The 19855-nt window shown below is 43.8% G+C and overlaps 1 protein-coding gene and 3 long non-coding RNA genes across 9 annotated transcripts in view; 2 read left to right on the forward strand and 2 right to left on the reverse strand.

The window, feature by feature from the left end:
- Acsm1 (acyl-CoA synthetase medium chain family member 1) overlaps positions 1 to 8576 on the reverse strand; it is a 30558-nt gene extending 21982 nt beyond the window's left edge. The window contains exons 1-2 of one of the 3 annotated variants that reach the window (XM_050143221.1): positions 8414 to 8576; positions 3040 to 3245 (exon numbers count right to left, since the gene is read on the reverse strand). In XM_050143221.1, the coding sequence (XP_049999178.1) occupies positions 3040 to 3231 (192 nt within the window). In that variant the 5' untranslated portion in view covers positions 3232 to 3245; positions 8414 to 8576. Of the gene's footprint in view, positions 1 to 3039; positions 3283 to 8413 lie in introns of all 3 variants that reach the window. The other 2 variants (XM_050143222.1, XM_050143223.1) reach the window with 2 other exon arrangements.
- Positions 212 to 5434, forward strand: LOC126502324 (uncharacterized). The gene is made up of 3 exons (XR_007591902.1): positions 212 to 439; positions 2631 to 2795; positions 5387 to 5434. It is a non-coding gene; the product is annotated as an uncharacterized lncRNA (long non-coding RNA).
- A 3493-nt stretch (positions 8577 to 12069) lies between the features above and the next one.
- The window catches only part of LOC126502323 (uncharacterized), a 17000-nt gene continuing 9214 nt past the window's right edge, over positions 12070 to 19855 (forward strand). For all 4 annotated transcript variants that reach the window (XR_007591898.1, XR_007591899.1, XR_007591900.1 and 1 more), the window contains exon 1: positions 12070 to 12189. This is a non-coding gene — a long non-coding RNA (uncharacterized lncRNA). The remainder of the gene's footprint in view (positions 12190 to 19855) is intronic.
- On the reverse strand, positions 14238 to 19268 carry LOC126502325 (uncharacterized). The gene is made up of 3 exons (XR_007591903.1): positions 19218 to 19268; positions 16440 to 16470; positions 14238 to 14437 (listed from the first exon to the last, which is right to left on the reverse strand). It is a non-coding gene; the product is annotated as an uncharacterized lncRNA (long non-coding RNA).

Genomic DNA, 19855 nt, shown 5'->3' on the forward strand with positions numbered 1-19855 from the left:
GTGAATTGTAGTTCAAATGCAAAGGCTGGAAACACAGGAGTGATCTACTGCTGTGGGATAATGCTTTTGTACACTGTAAAGATTTGTCCCTTATATTGGTTTCATAAAATACTGTTTGGCTGGCTAGGCAGGAAGTGTAGGCTGGGCAACCAGACTAAGAGAATTCTGGGAATAGGAAAGGAAGAGACGCAGTCACCAGTCAGATGTAGAGAAAAGAAGATGAGAATGCCTCACTGACGAAAGGTACCAAGGCACATGGCTAAACATAGACAAGAATTATGAGCTAATTTAAGTTGTAAGAGCTAGTTAATAATAAGCCTGAACTAGTAGGTCAAATAGTTTATAATTAATATAAGACTCTGTGTATTTCTCTGGGACTAAACAGCTGCAGGACCAGACAGGACAGAAACTTCCATCCATGAATGGCACCTGACATGAGGTAAGAATTTCCACATGAAGCCTGAGAAAGCTTAAAAAAACCCAAAAGGATTCTAGACAGACAATAACAGAGTCAAACACAGCTTCTTGGTAATTGTCTTTGTTCAGGTAGGCTCTGTTTGCTGGACCCTGAGGACTGAACTCAGGTTGCCAGGTCTGACAGCAGCAAGGCCTTACCTGCTGAGCCATCACACTTTTATTCTTTAGTTATATTTAAAAGACAATGGAAAGCCCACATTAAAGTGGGTACACTATAAAAAGGTGGAATTTGTGACATCAGGATCATAAAGTTGGGGTTGAATAGGATAGGACTGTGGAGGAGTAGGGTTTCTTTCTTATGTGATTGAGGCTCAGCAGTTGAAAGTTACAAATAGACTCTTGATGCTACAGAGTGTTCTATGCGATCTTCATGATAAGCACAAGGAACACAACTATACAATACATGCAAAAGGAAATAAAAAGAAAACCACACAAGTTGCCATAGAAACTCCACATAAAATAACAAAGGACAGATTGAAGAAAGAAACAGAAAGTGGCAGGAAAAATGGAGCATTGTCTGTCTCTTTTACTGTCTTATCCCCTTGTTGGGTGCTCCTCAAATCTTAATTCTATGAATAAAGAATCAAGTGAAGAGTGTAAAAGACAGAGTGGAAACAAGCTGATGTGAATGTGATCTCTCATGAACACATTTGGGGACTGTTTCAGGACTCAATAGAAACTGTATACATAAAGTACCTGAGGATTTGATGATAATATATGCTTTAATTTCCAAGAACAACCATGCTTATACATTGATAGCCTTAGTGAGTAACTGCATCCACTGTAAACTGTCTAGCTTACAGCTCAATTTTTATTTTCTAATAAATAATCTGCCCAAATCCCAGACTATTACACGGGGGTACATTATATACATTATATTTCCATCTTATATCTTACAAGTTAAATACGTTCAAAAGCAAGTGGCATAAACAGTGGCGGTTTGGGCAGAGCTGTTGAGTGAACCAGGGATCAGTTTCCGAGTGATGCTTACCAGAGGTGGTACAGAAAGTGGCAGCTTTTACAGGAGCGCCAACAAGGAAGGACCCAAAGTCAACCCATTCCACAAGTGTTTCCTGAGTGCTTACCAAGCGTGAGACACCAAATGTCACTCCAGGCTAACAGTGAATGGGTCTGAGTTACTAACCATGAGTGCGACATTTGAAAAGGTTGAAGCAGACAGATCCAAGATATTGGAAATGAATATTCATGAAATGGGGTGCTTATAAATGGGCTTGAGGGTGTTGGAGATACAGATGGTATGGCAATGGCTTACTATGATATTATGAAATCCAGTCATCCTAGACTCCCTACAGGAAGATTTGCTTGTTTGTTAATCACATAAACTGATTTACAAGCTCACTAACCCAAACTCTATGGAGAACACACGGAACAAGCTACTACCATCGTCTCCTTATCGCCACTTCCTTCTTTCCCAGCCCATCTCACGTTCTCAATATTCTTAACTAGACCTACAGTCTTGGCCTGTTTATCTCTGAAGCAGAGGTGCTCTGGCCTCTTAGAGAGTGACACTAGGCTAAAGGTTAGATTGTGGAATCAGTCAGCCTGGATCCAAATCTTGTTCCCTTGTTTGTTAGATAGGTAGGCGCTTCCTGTGGGTCACTTAAACTCTCAGGTGCCCAGTCTCCTCATCTGGACAATGGGAAACCGCAGAAGGTCAAGTGTACACTGGCTGACATGGAACAGACACATGTTCTACATGACGGAGGGCTGTGTTATTCTTGGCGCTGTCATGAAAGTTCTGAGAGAAGATGACAGAGGAGGCATGAGTCATGTTCCTGGGGAACATAAACTTACAGCTACTCCCCAGCTTCATCTCCGTACAAAGATCGGGTGTTGCAGGGCTAGGGCTGGGCGGCTCAGCACATCACACCTGTCTATGGCAGCTCCCAGTGCCATGACTACTTTTCTAGCTGTCTGTGTCTTGGGAAAAGACAGGCCAAGGGGGATTTTCTCTGTACAGATATGTGATGCCTCTGTGGGCCACAGAGATTGCCCCTCTGGGAAAGATCGAGCCACTTGGAAGATTGTAGTCTCAGGGAGACTTGCCACCTTCATTGGCTGACAGGTGACATGATTTAGACAAATGTGATAGATACTCCTCTGTGATTTCTGAAAGCCTGTCCCTTCTCTAGGCATGGCTCCCAGACTAGTCCGAGTGTGACGAGCTGAACAGTTCAACTCTCCCATGAACTGAAGCGGAGAATTTGGAGCGCCGGTAACCTGCCTATTGGAACTTTGCACTAGATCATAGTTATGGAAGAATAAATATTCACCAAATGATTTTACCTACTGTACAAGTGAGTTTTAAGAATAAATCTACCCCAATTTCACAGAAAAACAAACAACAAACAAGTCCACTGAAGCTCAGAGAAGTGAGAAAAATACCCAGACTAGGAATCAAGCCCTCAGATGTAAGCCTTTCCCACGATACAGCTGCCTTGAAGAAGCTCTCCATCTCTCTGTCTGTCTTTACCTAGTTAGAGCAAGACAAAGCCACTAGGCCACTCCTGTTCCAATGTTCCATCACCATGGCCCCCTTACCTCCTCCATTTGAGCCCAGTAGTCCAGCACGTCTCTCGCAAAGTTAAATTCCTCAGGCGAATCATAGTCATTCCATCTTTGAGGCCACACTTGTGATGTGGAGACACTGTGCTGCTGAGATGGGCTTGAGGAGAAGCTGTGGAAGAACTCGTAGATGCCCCTCGGGATCTGGAACTTCTTCAGCCACAGCATATCGAGGTGGTCCTCTGGTGTGAAACACAGAACCTTCAAGTGACTGCCTGCCTTGGGAAGAGATGGTTTATATGCCCATCACCCCACAGGCGCCTTCTCCATGTAGTGTTGATGTGTGGTCACTATCTGTTGCTAGGCTTGCCTCTTGCTTCGGATGGGGATTTCTCTACCCAGTTGAGGGACCACAGGGTGCAAAATGCTAGTGAATGGCTGTAGCTGCTACATGGGATTGGAACACTTTCCTGGAATTCCCTTGCACCTCCCTCTGATTTGATGTGGTATTCCCAATTGCAAATCCTGTCCCATGGGACAAGTTATCTTTACTCTGGAGAACTTTCTTCCTGTCAAGCCCAATCTTGTGGTTTCCATGGAAACTGTCATATCATCATCTAAACCCCATCCCCAACAGCTGATGCTGAGTCAGAATCTCAATAGTCATCCCTGTGATTTTTAAACACAAGCTAGAGCAATCACAATACTTCTCAAAATTGTGTGTGTGTATGTGTGTGTGTCTATATACTGTCTGTCTGTCTGTCAGTGTGTTTGGTACCAAAAAGTAGCTCAGACTGTCTCCTATTGGAACAGCCATAGAGTGAAAAGTTGGGGAAAATTCCTGAGGTTATGATATCTATCATGTGAAATAAATGAAGCCCATGCCAAGGGACATAGAGATGATGGTAGCGAGAGTCCTGTCCTTCTGTCCTTCTGCTATTATGCGCTTCCCCTGGGCTTTGCGGGCTTCTGTATGGATTCCTACAGCCATACACCCATCCTTGGAGCAGAGAGTGCTAGTGTCTCAGCTCCTTCCTGCTGATACTGTGCAGCTCTAAGATGCTCCCTGGGACAGAGTCCTGGGCAGCAGTTCCCAGCCTCAGAGTCAATATAGGCAATGGAGACCCACTGACATTTCAGTGAGATCATGAATTCAGGCACAGTCTAGATGATAAAGCCAGTCCTAGGATGGCCTGTGCTGTACGGCAAGATCCCCTCTCCCAACCGAAACAAACAAACAAACAACAACAAAACCCCCCAAAACCAAAAAACCAAAACTAAATCCTGTATTTGAAAGATCATGTAATTGGAGGTTGAGATTAGATGTTAAGGATTGGATGGAGTAGTCTTAACTGATGACAACAAAAATGGTTGGCTTCTTGGGAACTGCAGCATCCTTTAGTTCCACCGTGGAAACGAGTGTGCTGCAGGGGCAGATGCTGGGTGCAGGCACCCATTGGCCATTCTTTTCTACAGCAGCTATATTTCTATGTAGATGTCTGCATGACCTCGGCTCCTCCTTAAATAGTGTTTTCCCCAAAGGCAGGGCATTCAGTCACTTAAGCAGTTAAAAGGGATGGGAACATATCTCAGTAGTAGAACACTGGTCTGTGCCTGGTCCAGTCTCTAGCACTGCAAAAGAAATAGTCAAAATAATCAAGTAGTGGCTACTGACTTAAACCAAAGGGTGAGCCAGAACGAGGAAATATAGCAACACTTTATCACGGGCTGCTTCTGTGTCCCTTCTGAAGTATCTGTGGGAGCACTAACCCCAATATTTCTTCTCAGTGTGACTGTCATTAGAAGTAGGTGCTTTAAAAAAGGAATTGAGTTAAAATGAGGTCTTTGGAATACATTATGGTTGACCTCCTTTTAAGAGTAGGAAGCAGGCATCGGTAGTGCACAGCTTTAATAACCTCTGTGAGTTTGAGACCCGCCAGGGACCCACAGGGAGGCAGTGTCAGAAAACAGGAAAAAAGGAGATTAGCGTTCAGACGCAAGGTGGAGGCCAGTGCTATGTGAACAGGGAAACAGTCATCAACAAGTCAAGAAAAGAGGCCTCGAGTGTTGACCTTAGGTGTTCGTTATTCAGAACTTTGAGAAAACAAAAAGAAATGTCAAGTCACTCCGTCTGTTCTAATTTTCCATGGCAACCTTCTTGTTCAAATAGAAATAAATAAAACTCTCTCACAACTAGTTTGCAGTTCTGACTTCATGTTTGTCATGTGAGTTGCCAAACACAGAAGTTACCTAGATAAGGAAAGCTGTGTGTAGCAGAGAGGGTAGCCTTTAGCAATCAAACAGCACAGGTTCAAATTCCAGCCCCTCCGTTTGCCATCTATGTAACCTGGAGCAATTTACTTAACCTCTCTCTCAAATACAGATGGACCAACAGCACCTATTGACCTAAGCAAAGGTAATGAGGGACTGCTGACATTCTGCAAGGCCCAGCATAGGTAAGTACTCTGTCGAGGACCAGTCTCGACAAAAACACTTCTTACCCAGGTAGGGGCATGGAAATTTGAGAAATATAGTAAAGAATATAAAGACACATCAAAAAGAAATAACAGGACACAAACCATAGAAAGTATCGGGAGGACATTCCAGTGACTGAAATCCTGAAATCCCTCCAGAGTTTATTTTTCCACAGCTTTTATACCCAACATAAACAGGAGAGAAGGTAACAAAAGACTTTATTAACATGATACAAGGATAGGTTGCACAGTCGATGGCTTTATCACTCTGAGACATTCAATCATTAGCATTCTGTGGTCTAGGTAGCAAAGGTGTTCTAGGTCAGGTATCCTGAAGACCACCTGTCCCCAGGTGACCTCATAGTTAAAAAAGAAGGAACAGAAGTACGTTTGTATATCCTGACCATCTGTCAGGATGGCAGGGATTGATCTTAATTCAAAAGAACCGAGCATAGGGAGGCAGAGGCAGGCGGATCTCTGTGAGTTCGAGACCAGCCTGGTCTACAAGATCTAGTTCCAGGACAGGCTCCAAAGCCACAGAGAAACCCTGTCTCGAAAAACCAAAAAAAAAAAAAAAAAAAAAAGAACCAAAGAACCAAGCAATCGCATCCTGAGTTGGGATGTGCAGCTATGCTTGTCAGTCTCCAAACTCTCTGACCATCAGCCAAGGTGGAAACGGGTCTGCGTTTTCCAGCCTCCACAGTGCTCTAAAAGTGGGAGTTACTGATTGCTAATTATCTTTCCAGGGAAATTGGAGTCATTAAACCTGACCCAAACTAACATCATCTTGACCTCTGCAACAGGGTTAGATCGAAGAAGTGGAGACTGGTGCCTGAAACTGATGGCGCAGAACAGCTTTTGCACGGAAATATACAGATAGACCACACGGCACAGCGCATGCTCCAGTTTTAAGAGACACCCGTATCTATGTATTTCCGTGTGTCCTCCTGGGGGTGCACAGATCTCTCTCACAGCTGTGTCCATGTATCAATATCTAAAATTGCATCTCTCTACATTACTATCTATGGCTATATACCAAGACAGCAAGAATCACATCAATGTTATTCTCTATATAGATGAATATCTATCTATTCACCCAGTGTCTGTTAATGAACACTAAATAGTCAATGTAATGTTAGATTCTTCCCTTGTCATGTTTTGAAAAACTGGGGAACGGAAACTAGAAAGAGAAATTTTTATTTTGTCTATAGAATGAATGTCTGAATCATAGAACAATTTCCCTTTCAGTTATGAAATACTTATTATCAGGGCTCCACGTGTGGATTTACATCCTATCAACTGGAGGAAGGTCGACTCTCTTGGAGGATGAACATTAAAGGCATGATAAATTGATTTTAAAGCCCAATGTTTTGAAATGTTTTAAAGTCTATTTGGGAGGCAATTTGCCATGTGGATTTGAGGGGGGCTGGATCCGGGATTCTAGACTCATGCATTCAGTACCTGGAGACCTTCCTGGAATCAGCAACCCTTTGGACACAAAATGTTACTTAACATTCCGACACATTTAATGTCTGTCACAGGGGAACTCAGTCTCAGAGCCAGTATTTGACTTTTAGCTCTGGCTTTACCACCGACTAGTTCTGTGGTTTTGGTTGCTGTAATTTGAGGAACAAAGGTGATAACTACCACACTGATTTTCATGATTATTAGTGATATAAACACTTTGCCAGTATTGGGCCTGGAGCATACCAAGAATTTAAAGATGTTGAGGTTGAGGTACCTTTTAACTACCAACAATTATGAATCTCTCTCTCTCTCTCTCTCTCTCTCTCTCTCTCTCTCTCTCTCTCTCTCTCTCTCTGTGTTTGAGTGTGTGTTTACATGCACACATGCTCACATATGTGAAGGTCAGAGGACAATGTCAATTGATTTCCCCAGTATCTCTCCACTTTAAGTTTTTGAGACATCTCTCACTGATCCTGAGGCTGGCTGATTTGGCTAGACTGGTTGGTTGTAAGCCTCAGGGATCCTTCTGTCTCTGATTTCCTGATCACGTTATAGTGATGACAGCTTGCTTTCTGTTGTTGTGATAAACACCGTGACCAAAAGCAGCTTGCAGGGGAAACAATTTATTTAATAGCTTACAGGTCCTGATCATGCTTCATCACCGAGGGAAGCCAGAGCAGGAACACAAACAGGAGCAGGAACCGTGGAGGAATGCTGCTTGCTGGCTTGTTCTCCATGGCTTTCTCAGCTGGTTTTTAGTACCAGGCAAGATGCCCAGGGGTGGCACCACTCACAGTGAGTTGGGTTCTCCTACATCAATCATTAATCATAAACATGCCTCCACAGACTTGCTTACTGGTCAATCTGATGGCGGTATCTCCTCAGTCGAGGTTCCTCCCTGCTTCCTAGATGACTTAGCTTGTATCCAGTTGTCAAAACAACTAATGAACGTAAGGCACATGCCATAGGGCACCCTACCTGGACTGTCATATGGGTACTGGAGATCAAATTTAGGTCCACACACTTGCTCAGCACCTGATTTACCAGGTTAAAGGCAAAGTGAACCAGCCTCTGCTCAGTGTAGTTTGCTTTCAGTGACTCCTGTCTCTTGTCTTCTCTACTCATTTCCTAACACACCAGTCCCCTTCTATGAGCCAACACCATGCTAAACACAGCTCACACATGTTTCCAGGTATTCCTCTCACCAGCATGCCCATTGTACTCGAGGAAAGAAAATGTCAGAGAAGTTAAGTGATTTGACCAATGCCACACAATTTGTAGGTGGTGTTCCCAGAATTTAAAACTGCATTCTCAAGTTTAAGGCTTTTGTGGAATGTATAAATGCACACAGTCACACAGACAGACAGACAGACAGACAGACAGACAAAGAGAGAGAGAGAGAGAGAGAGAGAGAGAGAGAGAGAGAGAGAGAGAGAGAGAGAGAGAGAAAGAGAGAGGCTATGTCTTACCTGGTACTGTGAGGGAGACAAACGGGCTAGGTCTACCCAGGCAAGGAGGCCTGCTGAGTCTGCCCTCCGTGTGCAGTCCTTGCCAGGGCTCAGAACACAGCAGCTGAACTTGGCCCCTGACTGAGGAGAATGTTGAGCAGAGATTTCCAGGAATTGGATGAGGCTGTGAGGGGAGGAGACGGTCAGTGGAGAGGGCAGAAAGCAGTGCTGGCTTCCGGAAGGGGCAGCCAGCTAGGGGAAAGGACTCTGTAGAACCTTCCCAGTGTTTGCGGGCGAACTCTGCAGTGAACAAAAACCACTCCCGGTCTTGGGCACATTAGGGGATACTTACTAATCTGCCCTATCTTGTGATTCAACTCTGCTGGAGGCTGCCCAGAGACACGACAGCCTGAAGTGGCGGAGACACCGTCGGTCATCCTTTCTAGATGACCTTGTGGAATCTCCATCCTAGACTTCCCCCTTTCTACACACTAACTCCCGTAACCCAATAAAGAACCACGGATTCAGTCATCACAGACACTTCCTGAGCATCTTTTAGGTACAGACCTGGTGTTGGATATGCCATGCAATGTTATTGCTCTCCAGAGGTTTCCATGCCTTGTGATAGACAGGCAGACAACAACAAGAGTCTCAGGCTTTGACCTCTGCAATGATACGCACAGCAGTTCTTGATTTATACACAAACACACAGAAGTTGAAGCTGTACCAGAACATTCCTAGAGACACAGGGGGCATGATACAAGGCAGGACAGGATTGAATGTTATTTCATCTAAGCTAATTTTTTTCCAGCTCAAGTCTCTCAATAATTTTCTGCTTCTGCGGTGTCTTCTGTGCCTCCATTTCTGATTTTAGTTTTTCACCTGGGGAATATATATGAAGAACTGAGGCTGTTCTTCTCCTGAGGAGCTGGGCATTGGTTGGATGGAAAGAACTTTCATTGTCTTTCCATTCCCTGGTCAGTCTTATCAACCAGGTCTGGGACAAACTGTCTCTGGAATAATACAAAATCTTCCTGTAGGCTGGTCTTTGTTGTGCCCATAATAAGAAATCAGTGGTTTTCTCATTCACCTCAGATTTGATGTGAAATAAGGTTTGGAAGACGCTTTGCTAGTCAGGCGTCTGTACTGGCCTGCCCTTGAGGTCCTGACAAAATCTGTCCTCAGCTGCAGCCGCTAAGATCACCTCCTGTGCACATTCACTGCGTTCCCGATTAAAAGAACCCTGCCATCTCCCATCTCTTTCTCTCTCTACCTGCCCCCCCTTCTCTGCCTGTCTTTCTGCTTTTCCCTCTCTCCTGTCTTCTTCTGCGCCGTCTCCAGAGGGGCGGGGCTCCTCTTGCCTCTCCCCCCTTTCCATTCTTTTTCCCCTAGTAAAAACCCCTTCAGGTGAGTTCTGTCACACCGTGTCTTTTTCTCGTGCACCACTTTTTAAAATTACAACACATTTCCTCACAGCAAGAGCTTTTCAAATGGAAGCTCTTACTTTGCAGAGACTTCAGACTAGACGCGCACAGCTGAGGTCAGTGTTCTATATGGATCCTTACTATACACCTGCTCCGATTTCCTCATCTGGAGATGAGAGCAACAGAATTGATTCCATATGATTGTTGTGATAATTAAAAGTTATATATACACTACTTGGAGCATCTAATAGGTGTTAAAAGTGCTGTTATTGTTAATTATTCAGAGAGAGGAATAGGGAGAGGGCAGAAACAATCTGTTCCTTTTTTTTAATTTAGGTATATTCATGCAACACAGCCAGAGAGTTGACATAAAGTTTAACAAGTATTATTCACATCAATACCTTTGCTATTCGAGACCTACAAACGTCAAGATTTTCATTACTTAAATTTTAAAATTTATTCTCTCTCTCTCTCTCTCTCTCTCTCTCTCTCTCTCTCTCTCTGTGTGTGTGTGTGTGTGTGAATAAGGTGGTGTACATGTCAGAAGACATCAGAAGTCAGTTCTTTTTTTGTTTTCTATTGTATTGAGGCAGACTTGCTTGTTTTTCTGCTAGCCCGTGTATTTCAGGATACCCAGCCTTCAAGCTGCCAGGCAAGTCTCTTGTCTTTGTCTTCCATCCTGCCTTAAGAGTGTTGGAATGATGGATGTGTGGCAGCAGGTCTTGAATTCCAGGTAATCAAGCTTGCCCGACAAGCAGCCTCACCTACTACGTCATCTTGAGGGCTCTGCATGTTTTTTTTTTTTTTTTTTTTTTTAACATTTTTCTCCTTTCTTTTCTTCCTTCCTTCTTTCTTTCCTTCCTTCCTCCATCTCCCCTCTCTTTCACTCTCTCTGTCTTTTCAGTGCTGGAGACTGAACCCAAGGTCTTGTACATGCTGGGCAAGTGAGTACTCTACTACTGAGCTGCGTCCCCAGCCCCATTACTAATGACTATCCTCTCGCTCAAAGAAATTGTAAACACAGATCATTTAAACATATAGCAAAGCCTTCTGATATGTGTTTTTTTCATTGTCTGTCTTATTTATTTAAGACACCATGTCTGAATCAACGTATAAAAGAAAGAATTTAATTTGGGGGTCATGGTTTGAGATAGAAGTAGAGTCTATGGCCACCATGGTAGTGAGTGTGGCAGCAGGCAGACAGGCATGGTGCTGGAGAAGTAGCCAAGAGCTTATAACTTACCCACAAGAAAGAGGCAGAGAGTGGGCGGGGAAAGATTGGGCCTGGAATGAATGGGCTTTTGAAACCTCCAAGCCCACCTACAGTGACACACCTCTTCTAGCAAGGCCACACCTCCTCATCCTTCCTAAGCAGTTCTAACTCTACCAACTGGGGACCAAGCATTCAAATATATGAATCTAGGAGGGCAACTCTCGTTCAAACCACCACAGTGACTAAATAATATGGGCTTAGCTTGCTTCCACTCCGTTTACATTGCATCAAGTCACATCATAAAAGACTATATGGAAGTTACTATCATCAGCACCATTTTACTAATGTGAATGTTGACATTAGGAACTCCAGTCAAATGGCTAAGCTCAATACAGACAGGAAACGACAGAGCATTTGAACCTAGTTTTATCTGGATGTAACTCTTATCTGTTTGCCACTATGTTCACTACCACACATTCATCCTGGAAATAGCTCCAACTAAAGGAACACACAGCCCTTGGCAAACCCTCTGTCTTGATTTCTATTGTCAACATGTCTTGTTCTACTGTCAACAGTTTGGGGAAGAACAAAGCTCAGACTGGAGTTTGTGCATCGACTCAAATAGAAAATGTCCTTTTATATTATTCGCGGAACCCCTAAGGTATTTTACTACACAATAGCATTTAGGGAGTTATTTTTTAACTTAATTAAAACTTATACATGGATAATGCACACCATAGGCTGGAAGAATTTCATCAAAAAATTCACAGCTAGGAGCAGAACTATAGCAATGATTTCTGTAAGATCAGCATTCCAGGGTCAGACATGGTGCATGCATGTCTTCAATTCCAGCACTCAGGAAGCAGAGGCAGGAGAAACTCCATGAGTTAGGGGTCAGTTTGATCTATATAGTGAGCTCTGGGTCATCCAGGGCTGCACAGTGAAACCTTGTCTCAAAACAAACAAGCAAGCAAAGCAACATTCTAACAGATATCAATGATTAACCATCTGCAATTAAGAACATCAGAAGGTATTCGTGAACAACTGAAGCAGATGGAAATTAGAGTTACCTTCATGTGGGAAGAAAGAATGAATTCAAGTGGAGGTCTCACTGCATGGACAAAACCCAGAAAGGGAAAGCAAAAGACAACCCAGATTTTGTGAGTAGACTTTGCACAAGTTTCTAGTTGGTTTCTGATGTTCAGAGTCTCTGTAGCCTTGGGGTGAAGGAACGGTGTATAATTTTAATTGCTAAACATTGCAAGGAGCAAACTGTTTTTCAACTATGAGTATGGCCAAATTCATTCTCTGTTTAAGTCAGAGAGACAGACAGACAGACAGACAGACAGACACACACACACAGAGAGAATTTAAGAAGAACAAAACGAAACCTAAAACCTTCACTATTAACAATAAGGTTCAGCACAAAATCCAAGATTACTAAGGCTGGGAGTGTGGTAGAGTATTTTCCCAGCACATGTAAGGTCCTGGATTCCACCGTACACACCACAGACACTCATTTGCTATAGATACACAGATGTATAGACACTCAGACACACTCAGATGCTTTAGATACACAGATGTAATAGACAGACACCACAGATTTATAAGCACTACAGCTATTTCAGAGTTTTTCTGGGCAATCAAAGCTCCCCTCCAAATAATGTAGGCTATTGCCTTGCCCTTAATTGCCCACCTCTGCCAGACTTGAAAGTAAGACCCCATTGATGAAGAGACCATGTATTTCAGACACAAAATTAGAAGGAACTGCGTTGAAGCGGACCTGGTAGACTCTTCCCTGAGGACGAGCTCTCACACTGTCTGAATCTACGCCAATGAAGGGAGGAAACCATTGGATAGTCCTACCCAGCTCTAAAGCCTGCAAAACACAGCAATAGCCAGCATCAGGAAGATGCTTCCAAAGGCGCAATAGTGGCATTTATAACTAGGGGCAACCAGCAGCTGTCTAATTGGACTTACAGCCTGCTCAGTAGGAGGGAATTCGTGCCTAGTACTGCAAACCCAGTCAACTGCCTGTGGGTGATGAGGTCACAGACCTTAGAGGAGAACCTGCTTCTGCCACTTTCCTAAACCAGCATAACTTCCAGCTGCATTCTAAGTAGTTATCTTTAGTCCCAAAGGTAAGGGGTTCTTCATCAATGAAGCTTCTATGTGAAGCAGATGTGGACCATTACAGAAATCCACAGCCAGACCAAATGCAGAGAACAACTGACTGCAGATGTGCGACCCCAGCTGACACATCTGCAGCCCAGCTCTTACACCTCATGCTCAGGCAAAACTGCTGGGAATGGCATAGAAAGGCTGTAGGAGCCAGAGGACCGGCATGTCTGCAATGATACGGGGTCTTCTGTCTATGACAGGGAAATTGTACCCACGAAATCATAAAGATTGCTTAGAGAAGATCTGGAGGATGACAGCTTCCAGTGTTGGTGAGAGAAATCTTACAAGGTCCTATCCCCAGGCAAAGGGCTGCAGACGATGAATGGCTGCGGAGAGAGGGAGAATTGGAGATGAGCCCCCCTCCCCCAACAGGTTATTAAATCCCAAGTGATCATTCCTAAACACACCCAGGCAACACTAAATGGGCTCTTATACATACGTCTGCCTGTGTGTGTAACAATAGTTTAAGGAGAGGTCGTGAGTTTAAGAGGGAGTGGGGGGGGGGCATGGGAGGATTAGAGGGAGAGACGGAAGGATGGGAATGGGGTAAAATAAAAAAAAAAACTTTAAAAAACATAACCCATTCTCAAGAATAACAGGGCATCAGTGGGGAAAATTGGTGACCTAGATTGGGATTAGTAGATAATAATTTTAATAAATGCTCTAGAGTGTAGTGTGATTTCTAATTGGTCTTAATAATAAAAGCCCAGAGGCAGATATTAGGGCGTGAAAGTTGAAAGATCAGAGAAGCAGAGCAGCCATTCACTAGTTCTTACCTCTACGAAATCCTCAGACAGAATGGGGTACCCTGTCTCTAAAAGTCGTCAGACCGAATGCTGTCTCTATGGAACCTCAGACTGAAGCCTGAGCTCCTGTCTCCTCCCGCCTTATATTCCTCTTGGCCCAGCCATATCACTTCCCATCTCCCCCTCCCTACTGCTGGGATTAGAGGTGTGAGCCACCACTCTAATCTCTTTTAGAGAGCTCTGTGTCTCTTTTAGACTGATTCAATCTTGTTTAGCCCACAGTGGCCTTGAACTCACAGAGATCCGTCTGCTTCTGTCTCCTGAGTGATGGGATTAAAGGTGTGTGCCTCCACTGCCTGGCCTCTATGGCTAACCAACGTGGCTATTTCCACACTCTGTGATCTTCAGGTGAGCTTTATTTGTTACAGCACAAAAGAAATATCACACGGTAGGAGCTGTTTAAGGACTGAAGGCAAGTATGCTAAAGAGAAACAAAAACAACTTTTAGCAGAGAAATAGAATTTTTAATTGGGAATTATTAACTGGTTAAATTTTTCTTGTTATCTTAAATTAAAGATTAATTGCTCAACTTCCTGCCATATTCAAGATGATCAAAGAAAGTCAGTGAACCTGAAATTAGATCAGAAGTGTGGCCACTCAGGAAAATAGAGAGAACTTTGAAACTGAGAATGGACCTTGGAATCATTAATGAAGGGCCAGAAGAAAGCAAAAAGAGAAAAAATAATGGCCCAAACTATCTCAGATTTTGGTGAAAACATGAGTTTATGGGCTCTTAGAATATCAGAAAAAAAGTACCAACAGTGGAAATATAAAAAGCAAACCACCTAGACATAAAACCACTTTTATTTTTAATAAAAATAGAGATGGCAGCTAGAGAGATCTTTACAGAGACCAGATTTGGTTCTTAGTTTGTCAAGTGACTCTCAATACCTGTAGCTCCAGCTCCTGGGGATCTGGTTTCCAAGTGCACCCCCAAAACGCACATGGATAGAGGGAGGAGGGGGAGAAGGGAAGTAAGGGGGACTGGGAGAGGGAAGAAGAGAGAGAGGAAGAGAGAAGACATAACTGTTTTTGGAAATGGAGAAAGCTGTAAAAGCAGACAGAGAAAATAACAAAAGGAGACAAAGAGCATGGACAAGGCTAGACCTCACCCGGGTAGTTCATGAGGAAGCCCTCCTTCACGTACCCAAAGCACTTCTGCAGAAGTCTTAGAGTTTGGGTAGGAGTTTGTGACACCCCAACGGTCTATGATCTGGACGACTGGTGTCAGTGAACACACTTTGCCCCAGGGTCAAGCTGTGGTGCAGGTTCTAGACCTAGAAATAACGCCATCCACCTGTAGCCTTGGCTGAATCCTTCTGTGTCAAAAGCTTTGCCAAGGGACCAGAAGTGAGTCACATTCATTAGCACATTAGGTGGTCTGCTTCATTCAGTCTCAATTGCACACATCTTGAAACGACACTCTAATTTGGCCCCAGCTCATCTCAGCTATCGTGTGGTAAGCCACTGTCACCTACAGATGAAGAGAGAAGTGAGCCTATGCTGGTCCCTAGGGCAGAGTTGTTAATCTTAGCACCTCAGTATTTCCTGAACAGGCCCCCAAACATGTCTCTACTCCAATAGTAATCTTCCCTGCATAAAACATAGCTAAGACCTGCCCGGTTGCAACTCTGGGAACACATGTACCAACTTCAGTTGCAAAGCAGGCTTAAGGGACCCAAACCTCAACCCCTAAGCTGTGGTCTGGCAGCAACTCTGCCAAACTATGACAGAAGATAAACCCAGCTTACTCTTCAGGGCAGGCTTGTCAGCCTCCATTCCTCAGAAGACCCTAGAATAACCCCAAATCTCAGCTCCACTTTCTTTCTGGTGCAGGTTGACAGCAGTCTGAACTCTGGGTATATGCATACAGAGATGGTCTTAGAGACTTTGTCTCTTAGATCCTGAAGCAGCCCTGCAGCTTGGTTGTGGGCCCTCTTAGCCTCAGATTGCATTGGTACTGTCTGTCCCAGGAACCACTCCATGATCCAACAGCAGTCCTACCCGAGACTTAGAGGAAGTTACACTCGTCTGCAAACCAATAAGAGATCTGCTTTGCACCCTGGAGCAAACCCTAATCCTCTTGCTTTAGGTCCTGGAGACAGCCTAGTCCAACCACAGACCATACAGAACCCAGGTCTACTAGGGTCCTTGTTGAAAAGGGATAGCAGCCAGCAGTCAGGGGACTGGTTCTAAGAATGTTTGCTTGTGATCCCAAAGGCAAGGCCACCAGCTCAGAGATCTAAGAGAAGACCCAAAATGGCTAAAAACACTTTCTAAGGAACTTTAAAGGTACAGGTCAATACACTGAATAAAAAGGAATCAGGCAAACCTAACATCATTAGAGAAAAATATCAAGCTTGTAGCTGCCTACCACAGGAACTGGAGACTTGCGGGTTGCCAGAAGAATTCCAATGGCTCACCTTACAGAAGCTCAGGGAAATGGAAGAGAACCTACGTTGACAACGAGATACATTGAAGAAGAAAAATAAATGAATTTAAGGGGAAAGTAAGCATATTTGTCACAAAATGAAACAAACATTTTTCCAGAGACAGTCTTATAGGCAGAAACTATAAAATATGAGACTATAATTTAATTTATGCAGAAATTAATTGATGACTTGAGAGTTAGAATTTATACATAATTTGAACAATGATGTCGACAGCTACTGCCAATAAAGTGCCATGGTGCTATGAATTTTTATTAGTTTATTTTATTTAAATAACATTTTTTCATTTATTTTATATACTAACTGAAGTTTCATAGTATATGCAGTGATCTGCAGATTCAATTACAATACTTATAAAAATTCCAACCAACTCATGTGACCTTGACTGGCTAAATAACAAAGCCAAAAGCGCTGTATATCTGATTTCAGAATATGCTGCAGAACATTAGTGATCAAACAAACGTAACTCTGACTTGATGGTGGGTGTATGCATGAGTGGAACAGAGTGGATCTTAGAATAAACCCACACGTTGGCAGTCAATTCATTTTAGCCCAGTTGAAACACCTCAGGGAAGAGAATAGATTTGAAGTGTCTAAACATACACACACACACCCCTCAGGAAGAGAATAGATCTGAAGTTTCTACACACACACACACACACACACACACACACACACACACACACGAGAGAGAGAGAGAGAGAGATTATGCAAAGTGATATATAAGCTAGTTAGCTTAATTTTTGGTAGTTCACAATATATATCTGTATTAACATATCATGTATATACCCTACATATATACAATGCATCAATTTATCAGTTATACTTCAATAACACTAAAAAGTTTCAAACTAAAACTAAATAAAAACTAAATCCAAACCCGCCAAAGGCTTACAAATGTAGGGTGGTCATTGTTGCAAATTCTGGGCCTTCTATTACGTTTTTCACTGTCTCTTAGTCCTCATTTTCTGCTTTAAGGTGCTGGGACAAAACGACACAGGCTAAGAGACTTAAATCACAAGATATATTGCCTCACAGCTCTGAAATTTAACCATATCCAGCAGTATTGGCATGGGTGGTTCCTTCTGGGGCTGTGAGGCCAGGCTCAGTCCCAGGCCCCTCTCATTAGCTGATGGACTGGCATCCTCATGTCCACCGGTGTTTCCTTGTGTCTGCCTCTATCTGTGTTCGGATTTCTCTTCTTGGTTACGACATCATTCTTAGTGGATAAAAGAAGCCCTCTTTACTCTAGGCAAGTACAAACACACCAGGGAGTGGAGCCCATTCCTGAGTTTCTCAGTGACCCGTCATAGCAACAGTGGTCTTCTCAGCGACCCCTAACAGGGTAGGAATGATGGTAGAATCGGTTTTGAGTGTCAGAAACAAGAAACCTGCATGAAGCAGGTTTGTTAAGACAGGAAGCTGTCACTATCACAAATATCTCATTGCTTGAAACACAGGAACTTGCCAGTGTTTGTTAATTTTTCCTTAATTGTCTGTTGTGTGTTTTTTCCTGGCACCTCTAACAACTACAGTTTAAACTCCATGGTGCTTGTGGGTGTGGGCGTCAGAGGACAGCTCTCCTGGCTGTCCCCCCCCCCCCCACCCCGCTCTCAGCCTCATTTAGGCAGGGTCTTTCTTGTTTTGGCCAACCAGTGTACTCTTGGCTAGCTGGCTGGTGAGCTTCAGGGCTATCCTTCTGACTCTTATTTTTCGTCTCATAAGAGGAGTGCTGGGATTCAGATGTGCAAACCAGCCAGTTTTTATGTGGATTCTGGGGATCGCTATCAGACTTACTGGCTGAGCCATAGCACCAGCCTTGTTTGTGAAACAGTATCCCCCAAGGCACAGGACACTGTTCAGAACCAAAACCCACACACCGGCAGCTGAATAAACAAAAACGAGGACTTGAGCGCCGCCTGGTGGTCAGACTAGCTGTAAACCGATGCCTTTGAACCTTGCTTGAACCTTTCTTGGTCTGCCTGGCTTCAGTCTGAGCACCTTGCAACTTTGGTAAGGTTGTCAATCTGGGCACACCCCTGACCGGAGCAACTGAAATCTTTGATGAAGGAAGAAATGAAACTTTGAAATCAGCAGGTTCACGTAAAAGACCAAAGCATTGAGGGAAACACTGGTTTCTAGAAACTTCGGCCTTCCGGCTTGTTACTGTCACTATCCAAGTGACATAGAACTAGCTTGTCAATGCAAGAGATTTCCTTGGACTCTGCGCCAGCCAGGCTGCCAGGGAATAAAGAAAGAACACTCTTGGAGACCAGAGGGCGCTCCAGTAGGGAGCTCACAAGTAGTGTGTCCCCCCCTAAGGAGGAAGAGGACCAGCTCTGCCTCCTACCAGATTTAGCCCCCCCCCCCCAGTTAGAAAGAAGCACCAAATGCTGACATAATAGTTGTAGGTGGGGAGAGATGACAATGGGTAATGACTTAAAACGCTACGCTAGCGTTTGGAACAGTCTTTAGTATTCTATACTGGCAAAGGTAAACACATGATGAAGCAACCACCATGCTTGGATGTAGCCATATGAGTGGCAGGGCTGCGTTCCTGGCACCCGGCCGCCCACATGGCTAGCTTATGCCCGAAATAATTACACAGAAACTGTATTCTATTAAACACTGCCTGGCCCAGCTAGTTCCAGCTTCTTATTGGCTGATGAAGGCTTAAGTCACGAACAATGCCACACCAGTTTGGAATTATGATTAAAAGGGTGGTATTTATTTAAAGAGGAAAAAACTTACAGATCACAGTCCCAGACAACAGCCCTCTGCGCAACCAGGAAGGGAGTCTAGTCGCCGGCGGAGCAGGAAGTGAAGAGAGTGAGCAGAGGAAATAGCCGCTTTTTTAAAGGGAGAGAGACCACACCCCAGTGGGCTGGTATCACAGCAGCTATTGGTTGGAGGGGCAGAAGGACCTCCCGCAACACCTCCCCCCTTTGTTTAAGTAAGAGAGTTCTAAACCTACTACGAAATTATATACAATAAGTACAAATATCCTATTCTAACTAGCTTAGGTCTTGTATAATAAATAACTTGGCCAAGTCGTGAGAGAAAAGTAACTACATTTATATAGTCTTCAACCCCATCGAAGATCTGAGAAGGGAAATAATGTTACCTAGGTAATTAGGAAGTTCAGTAAACCAACTTCCAAAACATGCAACAAATCATAGAGACAACTAGCTACCTGGGCAATCACCCAAAGTCATGTTTGCAGCGTTGAAGCAACCAACTTTGGCTAAGGCCTAACATAACTGACATACCATTTTCAAAGGCAAGCAACTTTTCAAAACTATCTTACCCTGTCTTGGCAGGATATGACAGTCCTGTTTTATCCATTGATGCACGCTCTGTATCTCTGTCAGTGGTTGAGGTATGGGCAT

Source organism: Alexandromys fortis, unplaced genomic scaffold (assembly GCF_014885135.2).
Source record: "Alexandromys fortis isolate MF-2015 unplaced genomic scaffold, M_Fortis_MF-2015_v1.1 scaffold_45, whole genome shotgun sequence".
NCBI classification, from domain to species: Eukaryota; Metazoa; Chordata; class Mammalia; order Rodentia; family Cricetidae; genus Alexandromys; species Alexandromys fortis.